This window comes from Brassica oleracea, chromosome C7 (genome assembly GCF_000695525.1).
Source record: "Brassica oleracea var. oleracea cultivar TO1000 chromosome C7, BOL, whole genome shotgun sequence".
Lineage (NCBI taxonomy): Eukaryota > Viridiplantae > Streptophyta > Magnoliopsida > Brassicales > Brassicaceae > Brassica > Brassica oleracea.
The window spans coordinates 47,029,223-47,053,560 of record NC_027754.1 but is presented as its reverse complement, the minus strand read 5'-3'; the positions used below and the strand labels follow the sequence as shown (position 1 = coordinate 47,053,560).

General features: G+C 31.3%; 3 protein-coding genes, 1 long non-coding RNA gene and 1 pseudogene across 6 annotated transcripts; all 5 read right to left on the bottom strand.

The window, feature by feature from the left end:
• Positions 1–619: 619 nt before the first annotated feature.
• Positions 620–2,364, bottom strand: LOC106305622. Its single transcript, XR_001263026.1, has 3 exons — positions 2,013–2,364; positions 1,781–1,906; positions 620–707 (listed from the first exon to the last, which is right to left on the bottom strand). It is a non-coding gene; the product is annotated as an uncharacterized LOC106305622 (long non-coding RNA).
• Positions 2,365–4,039: 1,675 nt separating this feature from the next.
• LOC106305125 lies at positions 4,040–5,473 on the bottom strand (annotated as a pseudogene).
• Positions 5,474–10,505: 5,032 nt separating this feature from the next.
• LOC106304988 (probable polygalacturonase At3g15720) lies at positions 10,506–13,209 on the bottom strand. Of its 3 annotated transcripts, none has more exons than XM_013741364.1 (11): positions 12,890–13,209; positions 12,691–12,810; positions 12,411–12,548; positions 12,164–12,307; positions 12,048–12,077; positions 11,763–11,970; positions 11,518–11,599; positions 11,246–11,354; positions 11,056–11,172; positions 10,649–10,977; positions 10,506–10,575 (listed from the first exon to the last, which is right to left on the bottom strand). In XM_013741364.1, the coding sequence occupies exons 1-10, from the start codon at positions 12,890–12,892 to the stop codon at positions 10,747–10,749; spliced, it is 1,182 nt and encodes a 393-aa protein (XP_013596818.1). In that variant the 5' UTR covers positions 12,893–13,209; the 3' UTR covers positions 10,506–10,575; positions 10,649–10,746. The 3 variants fall into 3 exon arrangements, with proteins under 3 accessions (XP_013596818.1, XP_013596820.1, XP_013596819.1); XM_013741366.1 differs by having other exon boundaries at positions 10,649–10,726; XM_013741365.1 differs by having other exon boundaries at positions 11,518–11,584.
• Positions 13,210–15,621: 2,412 nt separating this feature from the next.
• Positions 15,622–16,484, bottom strand: LOC106303464. The gene has a single exon (XM_013739725.1). It carries the CDS (start codon positions 16,459–16,461, stop codon positions 15,622–15,624), a length of 840 nt encoding a protein of 279 aa, XP_013595179.1. The 5' UTR covers positions 16,462–16,484.
• Positions 16,485–18,193: 1,709 nt separating this feature from the next.
• LOC106304279 (cyclin-B2-2) lies at positions 18,194–20,476 on the bottom strand. Its single transcript, XM_013740688.1, has 8 exons — positions 20,288–20,476; positions 20,054–20,177; positions 19,789–19,951; positions 19,580–19,708; positions 19,275–19,364; positions 18,981–19,202; positions 18,792–18,890; positions 18,194–18,535 (listed from the first exon to the last, which is right to left on the bottom strand). Exons 1-8 carry the CDS (start codon positions 20,322–20,324, stop codon positions 18,194–18,196), a joined length of 1,206 nt encoding a protein of 401 aa, XP_013596142.1. The 5' UTR covers positions 20,325–20,476.
• Positions 20,477–24,338: the final 3,862 nt, after the last annotated feature.

Below are 24,338 nucleotides of genomic sequence, written 5' to 3'. Positions count from 1 at the left end.
GAGATGAAGAGAATGAAACTTGTTTTTGTGTTTTGAGATGAAGAGAATGAAACTTGTTTTTGTGTTTTGAGATGAAGAGAATGAAACTTGTTTTTGTGTTTTGAGATGAAGAGAATGAAACTTGTTTTTGTGTTTTGAGATGAAGAGAATGAAACTTGTTTTTGTGTTTTGAGATGAAGAGAATGAAACTTGTTTTTGTGTTTTGAGATGAAGAGAATGAAACTTGTTTTTGTGTTTTGAGATGAAGAGAATGAAACTTGTTTTTGTGTTTTGAGATGAAGAGAATGAAACTTGTTTTTGTGTTTTGAGATGAAGAGAATGAAACTTGTTTTTGTGTTTTGAGATGAAGAGAATGAAACTTGTTTTTGTGTTTTGAGATGAAGAGAATGAAACTTGTTTTTGTGTTTTGAGATGAAGAGAATGAAACTTGTTTTTGTGAATACAATGTTTGGTGATCAAACGTATATATAGAGCAAGAGGGAACAAACATCTTGTGACTTCAATAACTCACTTTGTTGAATACAAAACTCATGACACTGGCACATAGATACAAAACTTGCGACACAAACATTCAAAAACTCGTGACACTTACAAAACTCGTGACACAAAAATTCAAAAACGCATGACTTCTATTGCTTGTGACAACACCATCTCGTGACCTCTCTAGCAAAACCGACACCAAGACTTCTGACTTCTTTGTCTCGTAACTGCACATGAAAACAGATCACATAATATAACAAACATATAGAACATGAAACAACAGAAACATATCACATAATATAACATAAACCGGACACATCACATAATAAACTTGAAATTAAACAGAAGAGCTAACAGAACAGAACATCTAACAAACAACAGAAACAGATCACATAATATAACATAAACCGGAAACATACATAATGAAACTTGAAATTAAACAGAAGAGCTAACAGAACAGAACATGTAACAAACAACAGAAACAGATCACATAATATAACATAAACCGGAAACATACATAATGAAACTTGAAATTAAACAGAAGAGCTAACAGAACAAACTTGCAAACAAAATCATTCAGTTTCTGCCACCTTTGCTTGCACTGCATGGGCTCTGGCTTATCACCTCCACCCACCTTTGGACTAGCTCCATAGTAATTTGCAATACGTTTCCAGAAAGCTCCTGCTTTCTGCTCATTGCCCACAATAGGGTCCTTGCTGGTGTTTAACCATGCGCTAATCAGCACTAGATCATCCGAGGGACTCCATTTCTTTCTTCCTTTACGCTGTGTAGGAGAGTCTTCATAGAAGTTAGATGTTGCAGTTGCTTGAGTACTGAACAGAGAGAGTTGTGATGATCTGATATCCCCATCGAGTGGAAAACTCGCATAAGGAAAGGGAGTGTCTTGTTGTCTGTTCAACAGATCAACAAAATTGGAGGGTTGAGTATGTGAATTCGTAGAATCCATTTCGTAGAGGAAGAGAAGAGAGAAAGAGAGAAGCAATGTGTTTGAAGAAAGAGAGAAAGAGAGAAAGAGATTGTGTAAGAAGATGAAAAGAAAGAAAGAAAGCATACGGTTTTAATAAGAGCTTTGAGTTGAGTTGAATAGAGATGAGAAGACATGTTCCTAACTTATTTATTACCTAAGCAGACAAGCATTCATCACAACCATACATCACTACCATTCATCACACGAATTTCACTAACCACAACCTAACAAGCATTTATTAAGCTAACTATTATCCACACTAAATCAATTAAGAAATTTTTTTTTTACTGATATCAATTCTTGCAAACTTACCGAGACTCTGAAGAAGTGGTTGACTCTCGACCTCAAGGTCCCTGTCGTAATTAACAACAACAGTCTCACATTGTGTTTGCTTGTCGATGAACTGGATGTGTAACCTTGTTCACATCGCCCTCAACCCTGTCAAAATTATCAACACAAGAAGACTAAAACATCACTTAAAAGCTCACACTTCCCTCTCACTATTAACTTAAATAACGTGACTACAAAAGAGTTAGTTTGTTACCATTTTGTCTGGTAGAGACGAAGCCAATACAGAAATATGTTCCTTGGCGTCCTGTTGAATTGAAAACGATCATTAAAACAAAGTATACACATATCTAACCAGTAAACACAGAAAGAGTTAGAGCTAAAGGATCGTTGATCAAAGTCAGAATCTAGTTTCTTCCGAGAAAACAAAACTAACAGAAAAACTTTTCTTTTCTTCTTTCCTTGGAAACTAGATGATGAAATGAGAGAGATTGATTCGGTATTAATGCAAAATTAGTAGATTATGTCAACAACAAAAACTGAACCGAACAGTTTGATTTTGCATGTGAAGAAGAGAAACTGAAACATCACTTATCTGTGGATTTCGATCGCTCTTCTGAGGGAGACGAGATAAGACGGAGGAGAGGAGACGCCGTGAGGAGCGAGAGAAGACGGAGGAACGCCGTGAGAAGAGAAAGAGTCGTCGTACTTTTTGGGGAAACTCGATCGGTGGTGGGTTTCGATCCTTCCTCTGTCACGGAGAAGAGGAGAAGACGAGAGCGAAGACGGAGGATCGGTGGTGGAGGATCTTTGGTGGTTTCAATCGGTTTCGATCTTCTCTCACTCGTGACGGAGAACACAAAGAGAGGAAAGAGAGATGAAGAAGAGAAAACAAAAAAGATTTCGGTGAAAACAAAAGAGAAAAAAAAATATAGTTTGCCTAAAATGCTGACACGTGGTTTGGAAAACTCTCTAATAATCGGTCACAAAGATCACCACTTAAGGATCGATAATCTTTTTTTTTTTTTTTTATTTAATAAAATGTTATTAATACACTAAGAAACCCATTAAGGATTACCGATAAACATGGTCTAAGAATTTTACACCAATTATCAATCGCATAAGAAGTTGCCAGAAGAAAGTTGTCAATGATCTTGCTGAAATCATCAGAATTAATCTTGCACCAATTATCACTCGGATAAGATCTAGCTAGAAAAGAGGTTTCTAAAGTAAAATTGTGTGTGGTTTTTAAAGTAACGTTGTGTGTTTTAGAAAATGCTGTCTACAAACTTTAAGTTGTGATGACTGATGAACAATCTTTTCAATTTTAATATAATCTTATTAAACTTGGATATATGCACATAGTTTTTAAATATTTGAAGTCAATATTTTTTTGGTTAAAGAATTTAAAATTTAATGAAAATACATAATATAAATTGAACTAATTAAATTGAAGTCAATATTTTATAATATTTGGTAGATCAATATTTGATAATATTTGGTAAATCGAAAATCATGTTGGAAGCGAAATGTGGTAAACCCCTATATACTCACATCAAACTAATTCTTAAATTATAACAAATAAAATAATCCTTAAAATTTGAGACATTTTATATGATTAAATGAGACTAATATTTTACATTACATTAATGTAAAAACGCCAGGTCTAGGTGATACAATTTTTTTTTTGAATCTAGGTCAAATCCGGCTTACACTAGTGCAAAACTGGATTCTTGTTATTATTAATTTTTCTTTTCTTGCAAGCAAAGCAATTTGAGAACAAAGAAAAAAAGAAATACACTCTGTTCTTGTCTGTATTTTCCCTGAATCAAATTAATTACTAGATTAATAGCTTAGGTTATAAGACACAACTCGTCTTCTTTTTCAAGAGTAAAGAAATCTCAATGTTGTTTTTCATCTACATTTTCTATTATTTGAAAGGCAAATCTGGTAATACCAGGCTAAGTTAATGTTAAATTTATATTAGTGTTTGTTTTTAATAGTATTGATGTAGATGGGAAATAATAATTGGACAAGGCTTTGGAAAGGTCTCGGTTTTTGCGTCTTAAACATTATAATGGGCCAAAATGATGCATGTCGACCCAATTGAAACATATTTGGACCGTTCCAGTATTCGTTTAGGTTTTAGTCTTTGACACGTAACCCGGATTTTGGTTTGATTTCAGTTTGGACCCGTAACCGGCTCCTAAAACCGGTTTTGATCGGCATCATCTCTGTCCCTAAAAGCAATATCAGCTGATAATCCATTTTTGATTCGTTTGGTATTATTGAATCAACTCCATTTATTTAAACATGCGATGGGAACAACATAACATTATTAAGCATAGAAACATAAAACCCTCAAAAACCAAGAAAAACTCCCATAGGGTCAGTTTTCTTTGGCCAATTTATCTCCGAGGGGGAGATCGTTAGCTTCCTCTTGATCATGTCTTTGTTGCATCTTCTTCGACCTTGTCACTATTCATCAGCTGAGATAATCTCTCGGCAACACTCAACCTAGTCCTAGGAGATGCAGCTTCCGTTCCAATGATAAACTCAAGAACTGCCTCTGCCAACAACTTGTTTTCGATCACCGCTTTTCCTGTTACAGGAATGCTATCGTCTTTCGAAAACGCAATCTGCAAAAGCATTTTAAAGTCACAACAAAGAGATGTCATAAATCTTTCAAAGCTATCACGTATGTACTAATAAATACTGTTTCAAACATCAATTGCGTTTACACCTAAACAATGTCAAGAAAACAATTTCTTACATGTTTAAAACGCCATTTCTACATTACCGTTTATATGTAATAATGTAAACAAACAAATTTTTTTAAAGATATTAAAAAAAACATTATCCTTGCAAGAGGTTAACACGCAAGTAGAGCATCCCATGTTCCATTTGCCTTTGACAATTGTATTTATAAGAAGTTGTGAAGGCATCAAGTACCGTAAGAGAGCCTTCAGGGGAGAGAGCGAAGAGGATTGAAGCACCACGAGGGAACTTTTCGTCCTTGAAGACTTCCAAGAACTTCTCCACTGCTTTAGCCTCAGAGTCTGTGTAAATCCCTAACGATTTCCATATCTCCACAAAGGTCCCCGTTACTGTCTGTGAATATAGTTGTCCCGGTAAAGGCACTCTCATCGTCACCTTAATGAATTTCTCAAAGGTACCTAATAAAGAGCAAAACAGTCCCATAAAAATTAAGAAAAAGGTTAATATAATTAAACAAAGTTGAAACCCTTTTGACTTTATTCCAACGTGTCACGTAAGTAAGTGGTGTAAGGAAGCACCTGTGACGACTTCACGGAAGAAAGGGACGGATTCCATTAACTCCTCCGTCGTTTTACCTTTCCACTTAACGGAGAGTAACGGGACGGCCACAGGATCTAGGTAAACTCCGAAGAAGGTGATGATCACAAACTTATCTCCTAGAACATCAATACCTCGCACACCTGCGTATGTTAGCAATAACAAATAAGTTTTTTTAAAAAAAATGGCGGAGGATAACGTGTTTTTAAATTTTAAGTATTTTTCCGAACCTGCGCCACCGAGGAAGAGAGGGTTAGAGGAAGCGGGTGAGATGACGGACGGTGGAAAATTCACGGAATCAACTTGAAGATTCGTGACGGAGGGTAACTGTAACTGAGAGCCGGAAGAAAACATGGTTTGAGTTTGGGGTTTAATAGGTAATTAGAATGATTTGTTGATGATGATGTTTGATGATAATAATGAAAATAGCTTTATTGGGTTTGGGTAATTATAAAGAGGAGGTTGATAGCAAAAGTTAGGTTAATTGTTAGTTAGCATGTGGTGTTACGCGCTTCTGTCCCTTAAATGTTTGAATGGAAGATTCAGTATGGGTGTAGAAACTTTAGAGCTCATTTCACACGGGCTTGGTTTACAGTAATGTGGTTTAATGATAACCAATTAGTTTATGTTTTCTATTAGTTTTGTAAAATAATAAAGAGTAAAATATTCCCCTTGTTTCTAGGCATCACCAGATAAATAAGCAGTGGCATAATAACTGTTTCCAGGTCACAGATTAGATGTTTTGTACATGATAAAAAGTTATTGATGAAAAAAATCTGAAAATAATCATGATAAATACAAGTTATTAGAAATTAAAAATTAGGATAGCAAGAATTTTTATTGATAAATGAGTATTTTCAGAATTTTCATCAATAACCTGTATTTTTAAAAAACTGCTTTTTTAAAAAGTTTTTCATTTTTATGTAGAAAAATTCTAGAATTTGGATTATGATTTACAAATTAAGATAATAAGATTTTTTTGTTGATAGATGAGTGGTTTTTCAGATTTTTTCAGCAATAGCTTGTATTTTTTAAATAAAATTTATTTAAAAAATAAGCTATTGATGAAAAAATCTGAAAATATTCATTTACCAACAAATATTCTTGTTATCCTGATTTCAAAATAACTATCCCAAATATATAATTTTTCTATATAAAAATAAAAACTTTCCAAAAGTAACAGTTTTTGAAAAATTTATTTAAAAAATACAAGCTATAGTTGAAAAAAATCTGAAAAAATTATCATTTATCAACAAAAATTCTAGTTATCCATAATAAAAAAATCTAGAAGTTTTCTATACAAAAAAAGAAAACTTTCCAAACATAGCAGGTTTTGAAAAAATTATTTAAAAATACAAATATTGATGAAAATTTCTGAAAAACACTCATCTATCAACAAATATTCTTGTTATCTTGATTTCAAAATCACAATACCAAATCTATAATTTTTCTATATAAAAATGAAAACCTTTAAAAATTAGCAGGTTATGAAAAATTTTATTTTAAAAATACAAGTTATTGATGAAAAAATATGAAAAATACACATTTTTATCCAAATTTCTAAATCATAATCCAAAATCTATAATTTTTCAATATAAAAATGAAAACTGTCCAAAAATAGCAGTTTTTGATAAATTTATTTAAAAATACAACTATTAATGAAAAATTCTGAAAAATACTCATTTATCAACAAAATTTCTTGTTATCCGAATTTTTAATTTCTAAATCATAATCCCAGTTCTATAATTTTTCTATATAAAATTGAAAACTTTCAAAAAGTAGCAGGTTTTGAAAATTTTATTAAAAAAATACAAGCTATTGCTGAAAAAATCTGAACAAACACTCATCTATCAACAATCTTGTTATCCTAATTTGTAAATCATAATCCAAAATCTAGAATTTTTCTACATAAAAATGAAAACTTTCCAAAAATAACAGTTTTTGAAAAATTTATTTAAAAATACAAGCTTTTGATGAAAAATTCTGAAAAATACTCATTTATCAACAAAAGTTCTTGTTATCCTTATTTTTAATTTCTAAATCATAATCCCAATTCTATAATTTTTCTATTTAAAAATGAAAATTTTCCAAAAATAGCAGGTTTTGAAAATCTTATTTAAAAAATACAAGATATTGATGGAAAATATGAAAAATACACATCTTTCAACAACAAGTCTTGTTATCTTAATTTCTAATAAATCATAATCTTGAATCTATAATTTCTGATTTAAATATGAAAACTTTCTAAACATAGCAGTTTTTGTAAAATTTAATTAAAAATTCAAGCTATTGATGAAAAATTATGAAAAAATACTCGTCTACCAACAAAAATTCTTGTTCTCTTAATTTCTAAATCATAATCAAAAATCAAAAATTTTCTATATAAAATGAAAACTTTCCAAAAATAGGAAGTTTTGAAAAAAATATTTAAAAATAAACAATTTTGATGAAAAATTCTGAAAAACACTCATCTATCAACAAATATTCTTGTTATCCTGATTTCAAAATCACAATAACAAATCTATAATTTTTCTATATAAAAATGAAAACTTTCCAAAATAGAAGATTTTGAAAAAAATATTTAAAAAATACAAGCTATTGATGAAAAAATCTGAAAAAATACTCATCCATCAATAAGTATTCTTTTTTATATATTTTTCCATATAAAAAAAGAAAAATTTCCAAAAATAGCAGGTTTTGAAAATTTCATTAAAAAAATACAAGTTATTGATGAAAAATCTGAAAAATACTCATTTATTAACAAATATTCTTGTTATCCTGATTTCAAAATAACTATCCCAAATCTCTAAATTTTCTATATTAAAATTAAAACTTTCCAAAAATAGCAGGTTTTGAAAAATTTATTTAAAAAATACAAGCTATTGATGAAAATTTTTGAAAAATACTCATATATCAACAAATATTCTTGTTATTCTGATTTCAAAATAAAAATCACAAATCTATAATTTTTCTATATAAAAATGAAAACTTTCCAAAAATAACAGGTTTTGAAAAAATAATTTAAGAATTACAAGTGATTGATGAAAAAAATACTCATTTATCAACAAATATCCTTGTTATGATTTCAAAATAACTGTCCCCAAATCTATAATTTTGTATATAAAAATGAAAACTTTCCAAATCTATAATTTTTGTAAATAAAAATGAAAATTTCCAAAAATAGCAGGTTTAGAAAATTTTATTTAAAAAATACAAGCTATTGTTAAAAAAAAAATCTGAACAAATACTCACCTATCAACAAAAATTCTTGTTATCCTAATTTCTAAATCATAATTCAAAATCTAGAATTTTTCTACATAAAAATGAAAACTTTTCAAAAATATCAGTTTTTGAAAAAAATATTTTAAAAAATACAAGCTATTTATGAAAAAGTCTGAAAAGTACATATCTATCAACAACAAGTCTTGTTATCTTAATTCTAGGCCTATACCAAAGAGAACCATTGACTAGGATGTATTAATAAGCCTTAATTTTATTATACTATACTTAAGATTAGATCAGTACAGTGCAGGACAGGTTAAAAATGAAGAAAATGTTTTTGCTTAACACGTTTAGGAGTATTTGACTATTTCATCATGTATTATCTCTTATATACTAAAGCGCAAGTCGTATCACCAATTTAAAACTGACATGTGGAAAATCTATTTAAAAAAATTGAAAAATACAAAAAAGTAAAACACGTTATCAAAACAAAATACAAACCTTTTACGATTATTGGTAAAGCAATTTTTATGAATTTTTCTTTTATGAATTTTTCTTTGCATCTCTTATTTTTATGGAGTCTAAATATAAACTAACAATTTTCTTATTTTTTTCTTCATTTATATAGTAAAGCACAAATCACATGGCCAATAAAATTCTGACACATGGTATATATTTAAAATTTTGAATTAAAAATACAAATTCACAAAAAGCTTTTTGTAACAGAACCGTTATTTATTAAAATAACTGATTTCTATTATTTTTACATATAAATCAAGATAAACTAAAAATCAATAATATCTTTTCCACTACTTCATGATCTCAAAATTTGAAACCGTTAAGACTTTCTCTTTACAAAATTTGACTCATGATGCTATCAATTCTTCTCAGTCTGCAATTGCTCCACTGACTTTTTCTATAATTTCAATCTCTAACAAGACAGATCGATGACTTCTAATTATTGTATCAACATTGTCATCAGGACTACAATTCTATGTCCTGGTCGACATGTCTCCGGCCAAACAGTGGCAGCAATACTTTTTTTTTTGATCAAAACAGTGGCAGCAATACTCTTAAAAGAACATCTTGGGAAGTTGGCAGATGAAGTTAAAATTCAGGTTAGTGAAACTAATTACATACGCTCAAACTCTTCAATACTTAAATCATAATTTATGTCATGTTGATTTTTTTCATGAACCTTTTTTCTTTTATAACCTACTTATGATTTTTTTTTCCTTTTTCTCTTTTGGATATTGGTAAAAGCTACATATTTTTTATGCAGATATCATGATAAAAAAAGATAAACTACACAAATTAGGTCACTGCCATTTTTTAAATTGACTAGATTAATTCTCGATATGCTTGAAATTTTTTATTTGTTGTGATGGTGATGATTTCAGAGAGGAAAGTAACAAGCTCACTAATAAACTTGAGAAGCACCACAAGATGAAGAAAAGAAAAATGTGGTGATAACTAGAAGCAAAAACAAACTGGGCTTAAGAAACTCAAAGTGGTAGAGGAAACAAAAAGGAATCTCATGTCTACTTTCTAGATCAAGGCCTAATCTCAGGTTGGTTTTCCTTATTTTATACATGTTTTTATAATTGTATAGAGATAATACTTTTGTTTACTTTAGGAATTAGGAGTAATAAACACATTTGATTTTATTTTTTCTTATATAGTGTTACCTAATTCTGTAGAGTCCCGTAAATATACAACTTGCAATGACACATCGAGAAGAACTAATAAACTACAAGAGATAACGTCAATATTCTACAAAAATATTGTTTATATCTAACTGTTTTTTTACGAGAGCTATGGTTTTCCTGAATTTTATCTCTAATACTAATATTTTGTTGGTTTTGAAAAAGTGAAATCAATCTTTTATCTTGATATGTTGGGTCTATATTGAAGTGCTGTAAAATATAAACAATTGACTATTTATTTCTTTAACTTTATCAATAATAACCCTTATAATAATAACCATGTTTCTATTAATAAAGTTTCTTTAGAGTTAAAAAAATAAAATAATACATATTGTAGGAAATTTTACATATTTATTAAAAAATATATGTTTACAAATAATAATGCCCGAGAGAATACTAGTAATTAATAAATTGTAATAAATTGTTAATTTTACTTTTTATTGCATCATTCGTCTGTCTTTTTTTTTTTTACTAAAGACTTTTAAATTTAAGTAACACAAGTGTTATACATGATAATGCTATCAAACCTTATTGCGGGATAAAGCTTGCATGAACATTCTTCTTGATAGCTAAAATCTATATGTATGAAGCAAAGATTAGTAAAACCATAGATGAAATGAGAAAGTAGTTTAGCGAGTAGACCCACTACCACGATGACCACGTTTCCTTCTTCCTTGTTGTGTTATTTGATAGGAAGTTTTGTCTCTCTCCAGGTCCCTTGTCAAGCCTAGTTAATATAATAAAAAGTTAAATATTTTCAAAACAGTCATGCGTCAAAATAGTGTCTTCAGATTTTCCATCGACATTTTTGCAATCAACTCTAGGCTGTTTTCCATCCGCCATGGTAATATTGATTCCATTCATGAGGACATCTTTACAACGTGTGGTTGCACTACAATCAATCTTTATAGCATTCTTTTTCGACGTCGTTCCAAGAAAATCAATAAATTTTATATTGCTAATCGCCACAGCTGATTTCTGATGAAGATAAATAATATACATTTTCAGTTAAGACATACATCAAAAATATATACATATTTTGTAGAGATTATTTACCTCCGCAGAGTAGACACGCCCTTTATCTATATATTGTTGATCAATTATAATTGGATTTTTTGCGTTAATGAGTGTGATGTTTTCAAAGCTTATGTTTCTTGCATATCCTTGTCCACCCTAGAAACAAAAACAAAATATAAATTTAATGCATACTTATCAATATCACTAGTTTGGGTGAAAATGAGTATACCGGCCATGTCTTGATTCTAGCTCCATTCATTGTCTGATTGAAAGTGCATTGAGTCACTTGAACATCACTAACTGCAGCGTTGCCTCCATTGACTCCTAAACTTCCCACACTGTTATCCAGTTATATGAAAATCAATAAACTCTTTCCAGTATATTTAGCAAGATAGCCTCTCTCTCTGTTCAAAAAACTCTTTCGTTAAAAAAAAAAGCCTCTCTCTCTGTTCACAATAGATGATGATGTAATCTAATAACTGAATTAATACCATTAGTTACCTTATTCCATGACCAGGTCCACAATTAATCCTTGTAATGTTGATATTTGTATTCCCAGTGTTGATTGCTATACAATCATCTCCTGATGATTTAGTGATTGAAATTCAAATGACTCTTGTGCCATTTTATGATATTCTATATATTCTATTACAAAGATCTCCACAAGAAATAGAAAATGCATTAAACTAACTCTATCTCTATGCATGTTGTAAGTAAAGAAAGCCATATATGAGTTAGATACGTACCAGTTTGAATCGTAGAGTCAAATATGTTGACGTTAGTCGAGCGACTTATATCAATCCCATCTGTGTTGGGACTATCCTCAGGTGCAAATAGACGTACATTCGATATTGCAACATTTGTGCATGCTGCGATTGATATATGGTTTTTTGGACTATCAACCGAGGTTATTCCGCTTATACTTAAGTTGTCACATTTACTAATATGCAATGACTGCAAGAAATAATATAATTTTTAATAGCCAGTTTGTAGAAATCACAATGCATAATTAATATAGTAGATCTACTCACTGTAGGTCGTTGAGAAGCTTTCAAATTTTGCTGAAAAAGAAGAGAATGTCCATGAAGTTACGATGATTGTAATATACTAGGAAAAGTATTAAATTTGTGATTTAGCAAACTCTCACTTCCCAAAAGGATGAACCACGACCATTAATCGTTCCTGAACCAACAATCACTAGACCAAGCACCGCTGAAAATTTGATCCACATTCGAGAATTGGGGTTGGACCATGCTTCTTTGTTGCTAGGCGCGATAATGACGCCTTCCAACTTCAAATATAGAGAAAAAAACCCTAACTTTTATTGTTATTTATAGTATATACATAATTGTATATATATATCAATCTAATTTACAAATTAGTAATCTACATACCTGAACTTTTGTATTGCTAGACCTACATGGACCGTTGAACACAATAGGTTGAATTAAAAATGTTCTCCCAGCAGGAATAAGAAGTATGCTTATGTCTCCTCCTCCGCCACATGCCGCGTTCCACGTTTTCACAAAAGCCTTGACACAAGCAATTTTATAAAGATAAATAAATAGCAAAAACGTCATAAAATAATATTATTTAGGTTTACAAAAAATTGTCTGATGAAAAATCAGCCATATATTTTTGCTATAGTAAAAGAAACTCTCAACTATAATTTACGTTTGAATCATCAGTTTGACCATCTCCGGTGGCATCAAAATCGAGTACGCTGTAGTTTTGACTGTTTACAAGACCAAAACAGAGAAAAATTACCGAGACCGAAAAACGTAGAATAATTTCCTATAAAAAACAAGACAAAATGTTAGAATAAGTAAGTACTAAGAGAAACAAAAAATAATAATATTAATTTGATATGTACCATCCTGAAGTGGTGACGATAATATTTGAATTGTGTTATTCACTTATTCATCAGGTACACGATGATGTGTATCTACGCACATCGGAACCGTGTCTATTATTCTGCCCTTGCATGTATATAAATTGTGCTATACATCTCCGTCTTATTATAGTTTGGATCGTAAATCGAATATGTATAAATTAATAGACACGTTTTATTTATGATACAAGATTCTAATATGTGGCTGTGTTTCACAAGATGTCGACGCAGGGAAATAGAATTTGATTTTTAATCTTATAAATCATACAAAACTAAAGAAAAAACTAGAAGAACATAAATGAAATCTCATGAAATTGATTTAAAGTAAATATAAAAAATTTCAAAAACTTCCAAAAATATGAAATTTCCCAAACATTTCACATCTTTAACAGGAACGAAAACTTATACCCCACTATTAGTGAGTAACTAAAAATCCAAAAACAGAAATAAATCCTTGTGAACTGGGAATAAGATTCAAAAAATTCGACAATTTTGAAAATTTAATATAACTAAAAATGGTAGAAAGCTTTCTGTTTTATATGGTTGAGATTTGCAAAAATAGTCTAGACGTGTCGCTTTCAGTGTTCTTTTGCCAGAGATTCCGGCCCGGAATAAATGGTGGTGATGGGAACAACAGAAAATAATGGAATCGTTCGTGGAAATTTTCTGTTTTCAATATTTACTTAATTGTAGTTATAGTGATATTCTGGTTTCCAGTTACTAAAAATATCACTATGAAAAAATAAAAATAAAATATCACTATGGTTTGTGGGTGTAACAGGGGTGGGTAAAAAACCGAACCAAACCAATGAAAGCAAGTTGTTATTATATTTTATTTAATGATAAGGATTGAAGAAGCCATCACACAATAATCTAAGAATCAATAAACATATAATAAAAATGGCCAGGCATGATATTGGAGTTCCATGTTATGTATTTGGAGACAAAGTGGCAGTAAAGCAGAGTCACAGATGCCTTCTTAGTTCATTGTGTCTTTTTGTATTTTGGAGCTTGAACCAATTTGAAAGCTGGTTCTAAACATTAACCAAATGGCAAGTTGTTGCTATAAGTAAGTAACGCTAAGATATATGACATTAATAATAACTATTTTATATAATCCAAGGTCTTAATTAATAGTCAACAGATATTAGTCACCACCCATTTCCCCTAAACTGAGCACAACTCCAATAATAAAATGCATAGTTGAACCTAGGCCTGGAAAAAATAACCGGAACCGAAGAACCGAACCGGAATCGAACCGAAATACCTGAAACCGGAACTGGACCAATACCTTCAAATATCCGAACGGTTCCTATATTTTTATATCCAAAATAACCGAACCGAACCGAGAACCGAACGTGTATCCGAATATATAAAAATATTATACATATAACATAACTAAATATATATTTTCAATTTAAAATTCTATTAAAAGTATCTGAAAATAGTTGAAAATAACTAAATTATTATAAAGATCCGAACTACCCGAAAGTATCCAAAACTATCCGGATAGTTTTATCCGAAATATCCAAAGTAATCCGAAATATCTAAAGTAATCCAAAATATCCAAAAAATTTATCTAAATCATCCTAATTATTTGATATTTTACCATAAATAACCGATATTTTATCCAAATTATCTGAAATACCTGAACTATCCGAACCCGAACCGGACCCAAATGAGAACCGATTTTTTTTCGGGTATTTTTCGGTTCCTGCATTTACTATCCGAACCAAACCGAACTCAAAACTATATGAACAGAACCGAACCGAAAATATGTCAAGTAGTAAATGAATCCTCTAACCCCCTATCCGAACCAACCGAACTATCCGAAACCCGAAATACCTGAACCGAACCGATACCCAAAATACCCAGGCCTCTTGAACCTGCTTCATAATAGCATCCATACTGGATTCAATTTAGTTTATCAATTGCTTACAAATTACAAGTGCCTCATAAAAAAAACTCTTCTATTATTTTAGTACATGCATAATTATACAGTAGTCAACCCAGCAGTAAATTTCAGAATTTACAGATATATATATATATATATATATATATATATAATGTATTTAATATTTGGATAAATATATAACTTTTTGAAACATTAAATAGTTTTCTCCCACACGGCTTTTAATTCAGTTTTCCCTTTTTTCATTCAAGAAGTTGGTCAAATGTTTGTTGTTGTTTTTTTTTGCTTAACGCATTTATATATAACAAAAAATATACATGGTTGGCTCAGAAGAAAAGTAGTGAATAGAGATAACATATACGGTCATATAAAGGATTAAATCAAATAGTGTTCGTATTCACAAACTTCTAACAAGTTTATATTTTTATACAAATTTAAAACCATATAACATGGGCAAGTTGATCGTTAGCGTGACATGAGCCAATAAATAGAGAATCTCTTCCTCTTTTTTAACGCTGAGTTATTATGATCTTACAATTATCATCGTTGACAAAAAGTATACACTCCAATTCCGGGGATGATGATGATAATGCACCACATATGTAAGTTTAGAAATATATACACATGCTCCAGTTTTATTTTATTATTATTCTTTTGTTTATCTTGTTTGCTAAGATTTAAATTAACGTGTAACTCTACACAAAACTTTTAGGAAAATGCGGTTAACTCTTTTCTATAATAATTCCATCTCTACAAAACTTGTTCTTTTTACACAAAATATACAAACTCTTTTATCATTGTTTTATTGAGTAACAATGTTCAAAAGAGACGCTCTATGTTGAATAAGTCGTCTTGACAAGTAACTTAACTCATCCATAATTGCTTCAAGGCTCACACTAAGCATAGCTAATCTCCCCAGCATCATTTTCACATCAATGACTTTTGCAGTCTTCTTACCGATGATTCTTCCATACAAAGAACGGATCATTGAGTTATCTACGCATCCAACTTCACCATTCTTCTTCTGGTTCTCACCCGAAGAAGAAAGAAACTGCAAGAGAGACTTGAAGATAGAGATCGTCGATGTGTTTGATTGCCTTAGAATGTTGGACACCATAGAAACATGTTGATCAAGAGTTTTGGACTGTTTGATCACCGGACACTTTCTCTTTGCTTGTGTTCTTGCAAGGGATTTAAGTTGTCTACTCGCTGAGTTCTTGAACTTCTTCTGAAAGCTAATGAAAGCTTGGATCTCTGACTGAATCATCGAGATAACTCCTCCACGTCTACGTAGAGTGGATTGAAGATCTTGGATTCGCTCCAAGAATGTTCCTATCAAGTCTCTTGTGAAGTCAGACACATCGAGTAACAAGATGGACTCATCAAGAGATTCTTCAACAAGTTTTGCGTTGTGAGAAAGGCAAAGAGCTTGTTGGCCTTGAGGAGAACTAATGACTTGTTGATTAACAAAGTCGTAGAGCTCGACTAGGCGGGCAAGTTGGATCCGAGAAGAAGCTGATGAGGAAGAGTTTAGAGCTTGAATATTTTTCACCTCTTCTTCAACTCTCTTTGCTTTTGGATGGATTAGTCTTGTAGGCAAACTAATAGACCTAGTCTTTGCATAGGAAGTTGATGCTGCCATCTTGTTTTAGCTTCAAAAGAAGATGAAAGTTTAAAACAAGTTTTGGTGTGTGAAGGTTGAGAGTCTCCAAAGATATATATAACAGATGAAAATTCAACAGATTAATCCAAAAGAACCTTTTATAAAAATTTAATGTAAGACCAAATGGGCATGTGTTAAAACCTTATAATAAAATGAGAATTTGCATAATTATCTCCTTTTGATTAATTTAATAATCTCTATGTGGTCATGAAGCCAGCAACGTCAAGCTCTCTTGATTATTATGATTATCTTGTCTCTTCTTGCGTCCTACATCATCGCTGGCAAACTCAAAACTCTGTTGCATCAGGAAAAAACACGACAGCACAGAGAAACGTTTTCCAATGAGATATTTATATTAAAAAATACTGACACAAAGAAGAAAGCTAAGGCCATTATAGGTCCAAGAATCTAGGGTTTTTTAAAACAATAAGAGTAGTAGGAGAATCTTGTTCAGTAAGGTCGTGGAACGATTCATTTCCTACTCATATGTGTATATATCTACGTAGACTTACTATTATCTTAATAGGAGACAAGGAGACACCAGGTGTAATAAACAAAAGAGAGAAGAAATAAACAAAACAAAGGAATTTTAATTTTGACAAATGATTTAAGGAGAGTTATAAAAATGAATAGAGTATTACCACAATGTTGACCACTTGTCCTTTGTAAATCTTCTCTAATTGATCCGTTGAACATTGTCCCTTCTTTAGGCTCTCAATGATTAGCAATCTAATTACACTGAAACGTCATAGTACTCTGCGCTTGGGCTACTTAGTATTAAAATAAATATTGTTCTTTACTTTTGAGAGGGTAGTTAATGGAGATTACAGTATCACTTCCATCTTCACATGTACAAAGAGAAAACAACGTAACAATATTTGATCTGATCGGATATTGCTGTCTGATTTACCAAAGAACATATCAAATTTCAGACTTTAAGGTGAGATTTTAATATATAAAAATTGATGTTTGAATTCAGATTCATTCACTCTGGAGCAAAGGATCATTTCTTGGTACGCTAGTATCTCGTCATTTGTAACTAATTAAGATTGAGAAGACAGTTTTTGTTTGCAGAAAAGGTTATGAATACTTTTATGGAGAGTATTGCAAACAGAATTTCTTTTTGTCTAATTCTGAGCAAGAAACTAGTCCAAATCTTGTATTAAACTTCAAATGACACAAACATCAAACAAAATATACATGAGGCTGATCCATTTTCTCTTCTCTACAACATTTTGAATGTAAATTACTCTGCATGTCGGAAAGAGAAATGCGAAAACAGAGTTTGGTCGGATAATATAGACTAAAACGACAGTGTTTTGAATGTCAGGTGGTTCTTTAAGTTCAAATGACAACATTCAGAACAACTGTAGTGCGGTACAAATATTAACAAAAACATATGTATAGATATCATAGATAGATATATATAGAAATTTTTGTTAGTCTTATGTTTGATTTAAACTCATTTCCAATTTGTTCAATTTTTTTATGGCTTCTTAATATTTTAAGATTATTATTTGTAGACACTTGACAAAAGTCTGTGAACTTACCAGAAAATTAGAGAGTTTTTATTGCTGAGATATCAATAAAGGAAAAAAGAGTTCAAATTACAAATCAAATTCAGAGTAAGAATTGAATTGAATTTATTTTATTGTTGTTTCTTTTTGTAATTAAAAATTAAGAATGAAAAATGTCAGGTCTCTCTTGCTTGCTATAGCTTTGGAGAATCTGACACAAGAAGAAAGTGTGCAGCAGCAGCTTCATACTTTGTTGCTATGTATCCGAACTTAGACGAGCTGTATTTTCTACGCACTCCTGTTAGTTTATCAGTCGCTGCCTTCTGATGCAGACTCACCATTTTTCTACTACATTCTCTGAGTTGGCTCTCAGAGTAGTGACTGTGGAATTCACAAGTGCTGTTCCATTCGCTGAAGCCATGGATTGTACATTGAGCTGTGTACACTGCACTGGCTGCTAGTAACGATGGTGGATAACGAAGCATTTCGTAGTCCACGAGAGCCAGCTCCATCAAGAACGATGCCAAGATCTCAAGCTGTTTTCAATAGCCAAAGTTAGTTATAATTCATACGTAGTTAGTTTTCTAAAAATCGGTTTAGGCTGTTATAGGCTTATTCGGCAAAGGCAAATCGGACTTAATCAAAACTATTTTTTCTGAATGTCCGCCTAATCAATAATCTCATATAAAGAGACTAATGGCGGCCTAGCGATTTTTTGAACATTGTACATAGTGTTTGATAAGTTAACAAAGCTGTTTCAGTAGACAAAAGATAGTTTGTAAATTCATATACCTTCTTGTCTGCTTGAGCTGCCTTGAGGAACCTCTTCAAGAAAGGGTATTGTGTCGGTAGCGACATGTTGAATTGTAAAGTATTAAGCATAATCTTCTCCTGCACATACACACATAAGCTTTGTTAAAAATCATATAAATGTAATCTTTTTCCGAAACAAAAACAAGAAATAATCTTATGAGTCATTACCATTTCTAAAACATCGTTTCTGGTATAGGCTTTGTCAGAGATGACAACTAAATCTTCAACAATAGGTACAGAAACCTCTTCGTACTTGCAAGCTAATAGCAAGGCAACTAAACCAACAAGCTGAAGCTTCTTTCTTACAACAGCTTGCTTGGATAAAAATCTATCTATAAGGTTCACTGTTAGATACAATGTCTCGTTCATTAGCTCGAATTTGTCATGTACCTGCACAAACATTCCAATTAGCCTTCATTTATATAAATAAAAGCCATTGCCAATGAGTTTCAAAGTATATACCTCGATGAGCCAATCTATAAGTATAGCTCTCATTTTGTCTGTTATGTCAAACTGTTGCTCCATGTAATCTTGAGGAACACAACTAAACCTCTGCACAAGATTACCAGAGTCTCAGACAAGAAGTCTTTAAACTTATAAAACCAACTAAACCTCTGCACAATATTGCCCTTTCTTTCTTTATAAAATATAAATAAATTATAAATGGTGGTTAAATGTTGATTATCATTTTATAATAAAATATAAAATATTAATAACAGTTAAATTTTATTAATTAAGATTATTCATTTAAAAAAAAAAACTCATACCTCGTTTTTTCTGTAGAACTCGTGTAGATCTTGGACATATTCAACGACTGCAAGAGGGTTGTGTGCGTCGTCTACATCAATATCCAAAACAGGTTCTTGTTCCTCCTCCTCCATCTCAACTTCTTCCTCCTGTCCGAAATTGAAATTTCATTTAGAACTCAAGGCTAAAGAGAATCTTTTTTTTTTTTAAATGATTATTAATTAAATACCATTGGATCAGATTCTATGTAAGGTTCCTCTAATGACATTGGCATAGGTTGGTCCAATGTAGCTGCTTCCTCTTCCTCTTCGTCTTCATCGATGAATATACAATCACCAAACGCGTTCCCACTTGGAACCGATGGTTTCAGTTTCTTTGTCTCTTCTTGAGATCTGCACAAATTCAAAAAAGAGTCTCAGATCTTTTTTTAAAATAATTAATAATAAAAAAAAGAGATGAGCTTTGTGATTGAGAGAGAGAGGTAAGTGATTTACTCAGACAAGCCTCTTCTCTTGTTAACAACGCAAGGATTAACAAGGTTCTGGTTAATTACAGACAATGCTCTCCTGTTCTGTCTTTTCATCTCTAAACCGAACTTTGTGCTTCTTCTCGTTTCATCTGAGATAAAAAAAAAAAAAAAACACAACACAACATATTAATGTCAGATTGTCTCTTCGTGTTGAGACCTCTAATTATCAGATCTTTTAAAACGTGTTTAGCTAAACTACCTTGAAGAATCGCTGTAATGGGTTCTTGATTAACCATGTTTTAATATCGACTTGAGAAGAAAGCTCAAAACCCACTACAGAGAACTCTGGAGTAAGAAGATGAAGAGCATCAAACGAAGAGGATCTCTCTGTCTGTTCACGTCTGATGCAATTGGATCCTGACGAGTCAGAGAGAAGCCATGATATAAGAGAAAGATTCAAAGGAAATAAGGATAAATTAAATTTTTAAAAGGAAGAAAATAAAACTTTAATTTTCTATTTTTTAATTATTATTAAAGAAAATAGCAACGGCTAGGTGATTAAGATGACCGTTGGTTCATGAAGGAAACGATTTGCTTCTAACTCTGAGTCTAAGCTAACGGTAACTTTTTTTGGTTAGAGAAGAAGGCACATGTGGCTCTCTTATTTCAAATTTTATTATTCCTCTTTGTTTTCTTTGCCTTTTTCAGACAAAGAAGGCTCGTTGCCACTAGCCTCTCTCCTAGGCGCGTTTGTAACACACTTAAAGTCAACATATTCAATTATTAAATTCTTAATCTTAGCTCAGTAATCTGTAGAATTATTCTTACCGAGAATTATGCTGACCCTGTAATAAGTGTTTTGCCATTGGTAAAATTAGCATTCATTTTGTTTTGTTGAAAGTTTTCATATTCAATTTGGAGATATCTTAAATTTAGGCTACACTATTTCAATTGAATTCTGAATTCTATTCTCCATAGAATGATATCATGTAGAAAGTTATTAGGTTTCCATTTTGTTATCCAATGGGTAATAATGACGTATCTTACATATTTGAATTGTAGATATTTTGTATCTGTATTTATTTAGAAAACTATTAAAGTTGGATTACAGTCTAGATACTCTTGAAAATAATTATTCAAACATATGTTTCATACATATTTATAAACCTGGAAAATCCAACAAGTATATATTTTTACCATAGTAAAAGTGTTTGATATGTCAATAGAGTCTATTAGTCTGTAAACATAATCTTGACAGTGTTTACTATTCTTCATGCTTTGGCTGTTTCTAAATGTAACATTTTAAGGTGGAAACGTTAGGGATGAAAAAGCTTTTAAGACTATCCAATCTGAATTGAGATCTATTCTGATTTGTTGGAATTCTTTTGAATATTTGGTAATCTTTGGTCATAAGTATATGAATGGTGTATTGGCGTTGATAGAAAATAAATAAGTTTATTTGCCAGAAGTTTTAAGCGGTAAAGTAAAAAATAGTTTAAAAAAACATCAGTAATTGAAGATATGATCTGCTATTGAATATTAACTCTACAAAAGAACTAGTAAATTAGCGAAATTCAATTAACATATATTTACACCAATATGCATTGCATTTAGTAAATTAATTCAGATTAATTATTTCAGTAGTACTACTTTTACACCTCAACACATATAGTGTACATGACTACATGTTGACATTAACTGTAAATTATCAGTTTGTTAATGCAACTCTAAATCACTTTTTACTCGATACACTGCATTTACTAAACTAGCTTTAATTAATTATTGATACAGTGGTTATAATACTTTTCGCAGGTTAACAGGTAAACCAAGAAAAAAAAAAAGATAGTACAATATGGTATGGCAATTAGTATTTGTGGATATATCATCACATACTTTCAAAAGCCTCCTTTCTGAGTCTTATTATGACACTGAAATCTAAATATCTGTAGTTACGAGTGTAGATGGTAGTCTACTAGTATACATCAGTGTTCAAATTTTTAAATAGAAAAATATATAGAATGTAATCAAATAAACAGTAATATCACCATTGAGTGATAATAAGTAATAAATAGTATGACGATAAAAGACTTTACAAGTCACGTCACTGTCGGATGTCTCACATGCATATAATATAGGGATATTTAAAATTTGTTATTTAGTGCAACGATTATTGCAATCTCCATCTCCGGTCAGATCACAAAACCCACTGGAAAAGAGAAACAGTTGCCGAAAAACAAGTCTCGTACTTTCGTTAGACGTTAGAGATGTTTGTGACTTGTGAATTCATTTTTTTTTTTTTTTGATATTCGTGGGGATCCTAGGCGGTAAGCCCAGACTAATCCTCACGAGGCTTTCCATCCGGGCACGCACGGTTATAGGCGGAAAGGTGGCCAAAGCGACTCGAACCCAGGACGGACACTCCAGCTGGAGTTCCATTAACACTAGACTTGTGAATTCATGTGTCTCGTTAAGGTGTGTATGTATCATAATGGTTATAGTTAATGTTCTAAATCTGTTTCCCTCAAACATACTTAAATTTAGTAATACTTCTGAGCCAATACGAATTATAATAGATTTGTATTCAAATATAGTAGATATATGTTTGGACAACAATTAGTTAAAGAATCAGTTCAAAAAAAAAAACAATTAGTTAAAGAAAATCACAATTTTCATGTAAATGACTATAACTTTAAGCTTTTATAAATAGACTTTTATTGAAGTATATTTGGTCCGATAGTTTGAATTTAAATTATAAAATAAAAAAAATCTACTGAAGCAACGTACAAGTCCTCCAATATTAATATGTCACTATGCATGCATACGCGAAGTGAGTTCTTATAATAATGTTTATTTATGAAATAATTTTAACATTTTGCAACACTACAATTTTTATCGTTTATAAAATGATGAATACAAATGTTGGTCTCTTAAATATGTCATCGTTGTTGAAAAGTTAACGTATTACATCTCATTTTAATTATTTTTAAGATTTCATATGCACAAAAAGAAATTAAGTTTTGCGGCTGACACAAATTACCAAAACCAAATAGGCAACATAAATTGTATAATGACGAAAGGGGATTAGGTTTTCTGCTCTCGATTTGCTTACTATTGACTCTCCATAAGTGATTTCATTTTCTACCTCTATAGAATTGTGCTTTCGTTCTCGTCTTTGTTTCATTCCCTGTTTGGAACTACGCTAGGCGTTAGTGGGGCGGTAACCCTAGGCCTAGCGAGTTACCAAAAAATCGGAGTTTAAGAGGGGTGTACTCGGCGCCTAGTTTTAGGTTCATATATTAGGTATGTGAAGAATATCCATCTAGATAACACAGTCTAGTGGTCCTTGTCCCAGTCATTCTGTATAGGGGCGCGAGTTCGAGTAGGCAAAGATGCGTTTTGCATCATTTTTTTTTCTGATTTTAGGTTAATAAATGAGAAAATACAAATTTACCCTCATCTTCAACCTCTTTCCCTGCGTTTCCAGATCTCAAATCTTTTGTTCTTCTTTTTTTTTCTCGCGATTTCATAGGTTTTTACAACCGATTCTTATGAGTTTCACCTAAATATAGTAGATTCATGATCTAAACACTGATTTAGCTCTTGAAATTTCGATTTTTGAAAGGTTTTTTGTTCCAGCGCCTAGGACCACCGAATACCTCCTCCTCACCACGACAGCCTTCCGACCACCATCTAATCGGACGAGTTAACGGCCGCGGGCGAGTTTTTGAACAGGGGTTTCATTGATATGAGTTACGTTTCTTTTTTTAACTTCTTTTATGAATTCAGTGAATTACATAAGTGTCAATTAAAAAAAAAGGCATCTGTAAAAATTAATTTCAGTCCATATACATATCTAAGAATCAAAATTTTGAAAACAAAATCATCGGCAAACTATATTAACAGGTTAGTGTTCAAATTTAATATATCAAGCTGTTATAGAATATAAGTGCAAACACGAAATATAAATGTTTGTCTAGTATATATTCACCAGCTCGGTCTAAGAACATCTAATTAGAACAACAAAACAAATTACTTATTTCACCAGTTCGGATAATATCTGAATCCGAACGGATAATATCCGAACCCGAATGACTATCCGAAGATAACCAAACGTAAGTATATTTAACTCTATATTTCTAATTTATCTCTCGTTTTATTCAAAATGTTTATATTAATGATTTTTATTGCTCAAAATTAGATAATATACATATAATTATGGATAAAATTATTTGCTACTCACTTAAAATACATATCAAGTTCTTGTTTCTTGCATTAACAAAAGTTGCATCTAAAATTTCAAAACAACAACT

Bases quoted from the DNA above. Each gene is read 5' to 3' on its own strand.
- LOC106303464 (XM_013739725.1), bottom strand. From the start codon at position 16,461: ATGGCAGCATCAACTTCCTATGCAAAGACTAGGTCTATTAGTTTGCCT.
- LOC106304279 (XM_013740688.1), bottom strand. From the start codon at position 20,324: ATGGTTAATCAAGAACCCATTACAGCGATTCTTCAAG. The intron at 19,203-19,274 runs GTATATACTTTG...ATGTTTGTGCAG, and splicing joins TTATAGATTGGCTCATCGAG to GTACATGACAAATTCGAGCT. The intron at 18,536-18,791 runs GTATATGAATTT...TATTGAAAACAG, and splicing joins CAGCTCAAGCAGACAAGAAG to CTTGAGATCTTGGCATCGTT.
- LOC106304988 (XM_013741364.1), bottom strand. The intron at 12,308-12,410 runs GTATGTAGATTA...CTATATTTGAAG, and splicing joins CTAGCAATACAAAAGTTCAG to TTGGAAGGCGTCATTATCGC. The intron at 11,971-12,047 runs GTGAGTAGATCT...TATTTCTTGCAG, and splicing joins AAGCTTCTCAACGACCTACA to TCATTGCATATTAGTAAATG.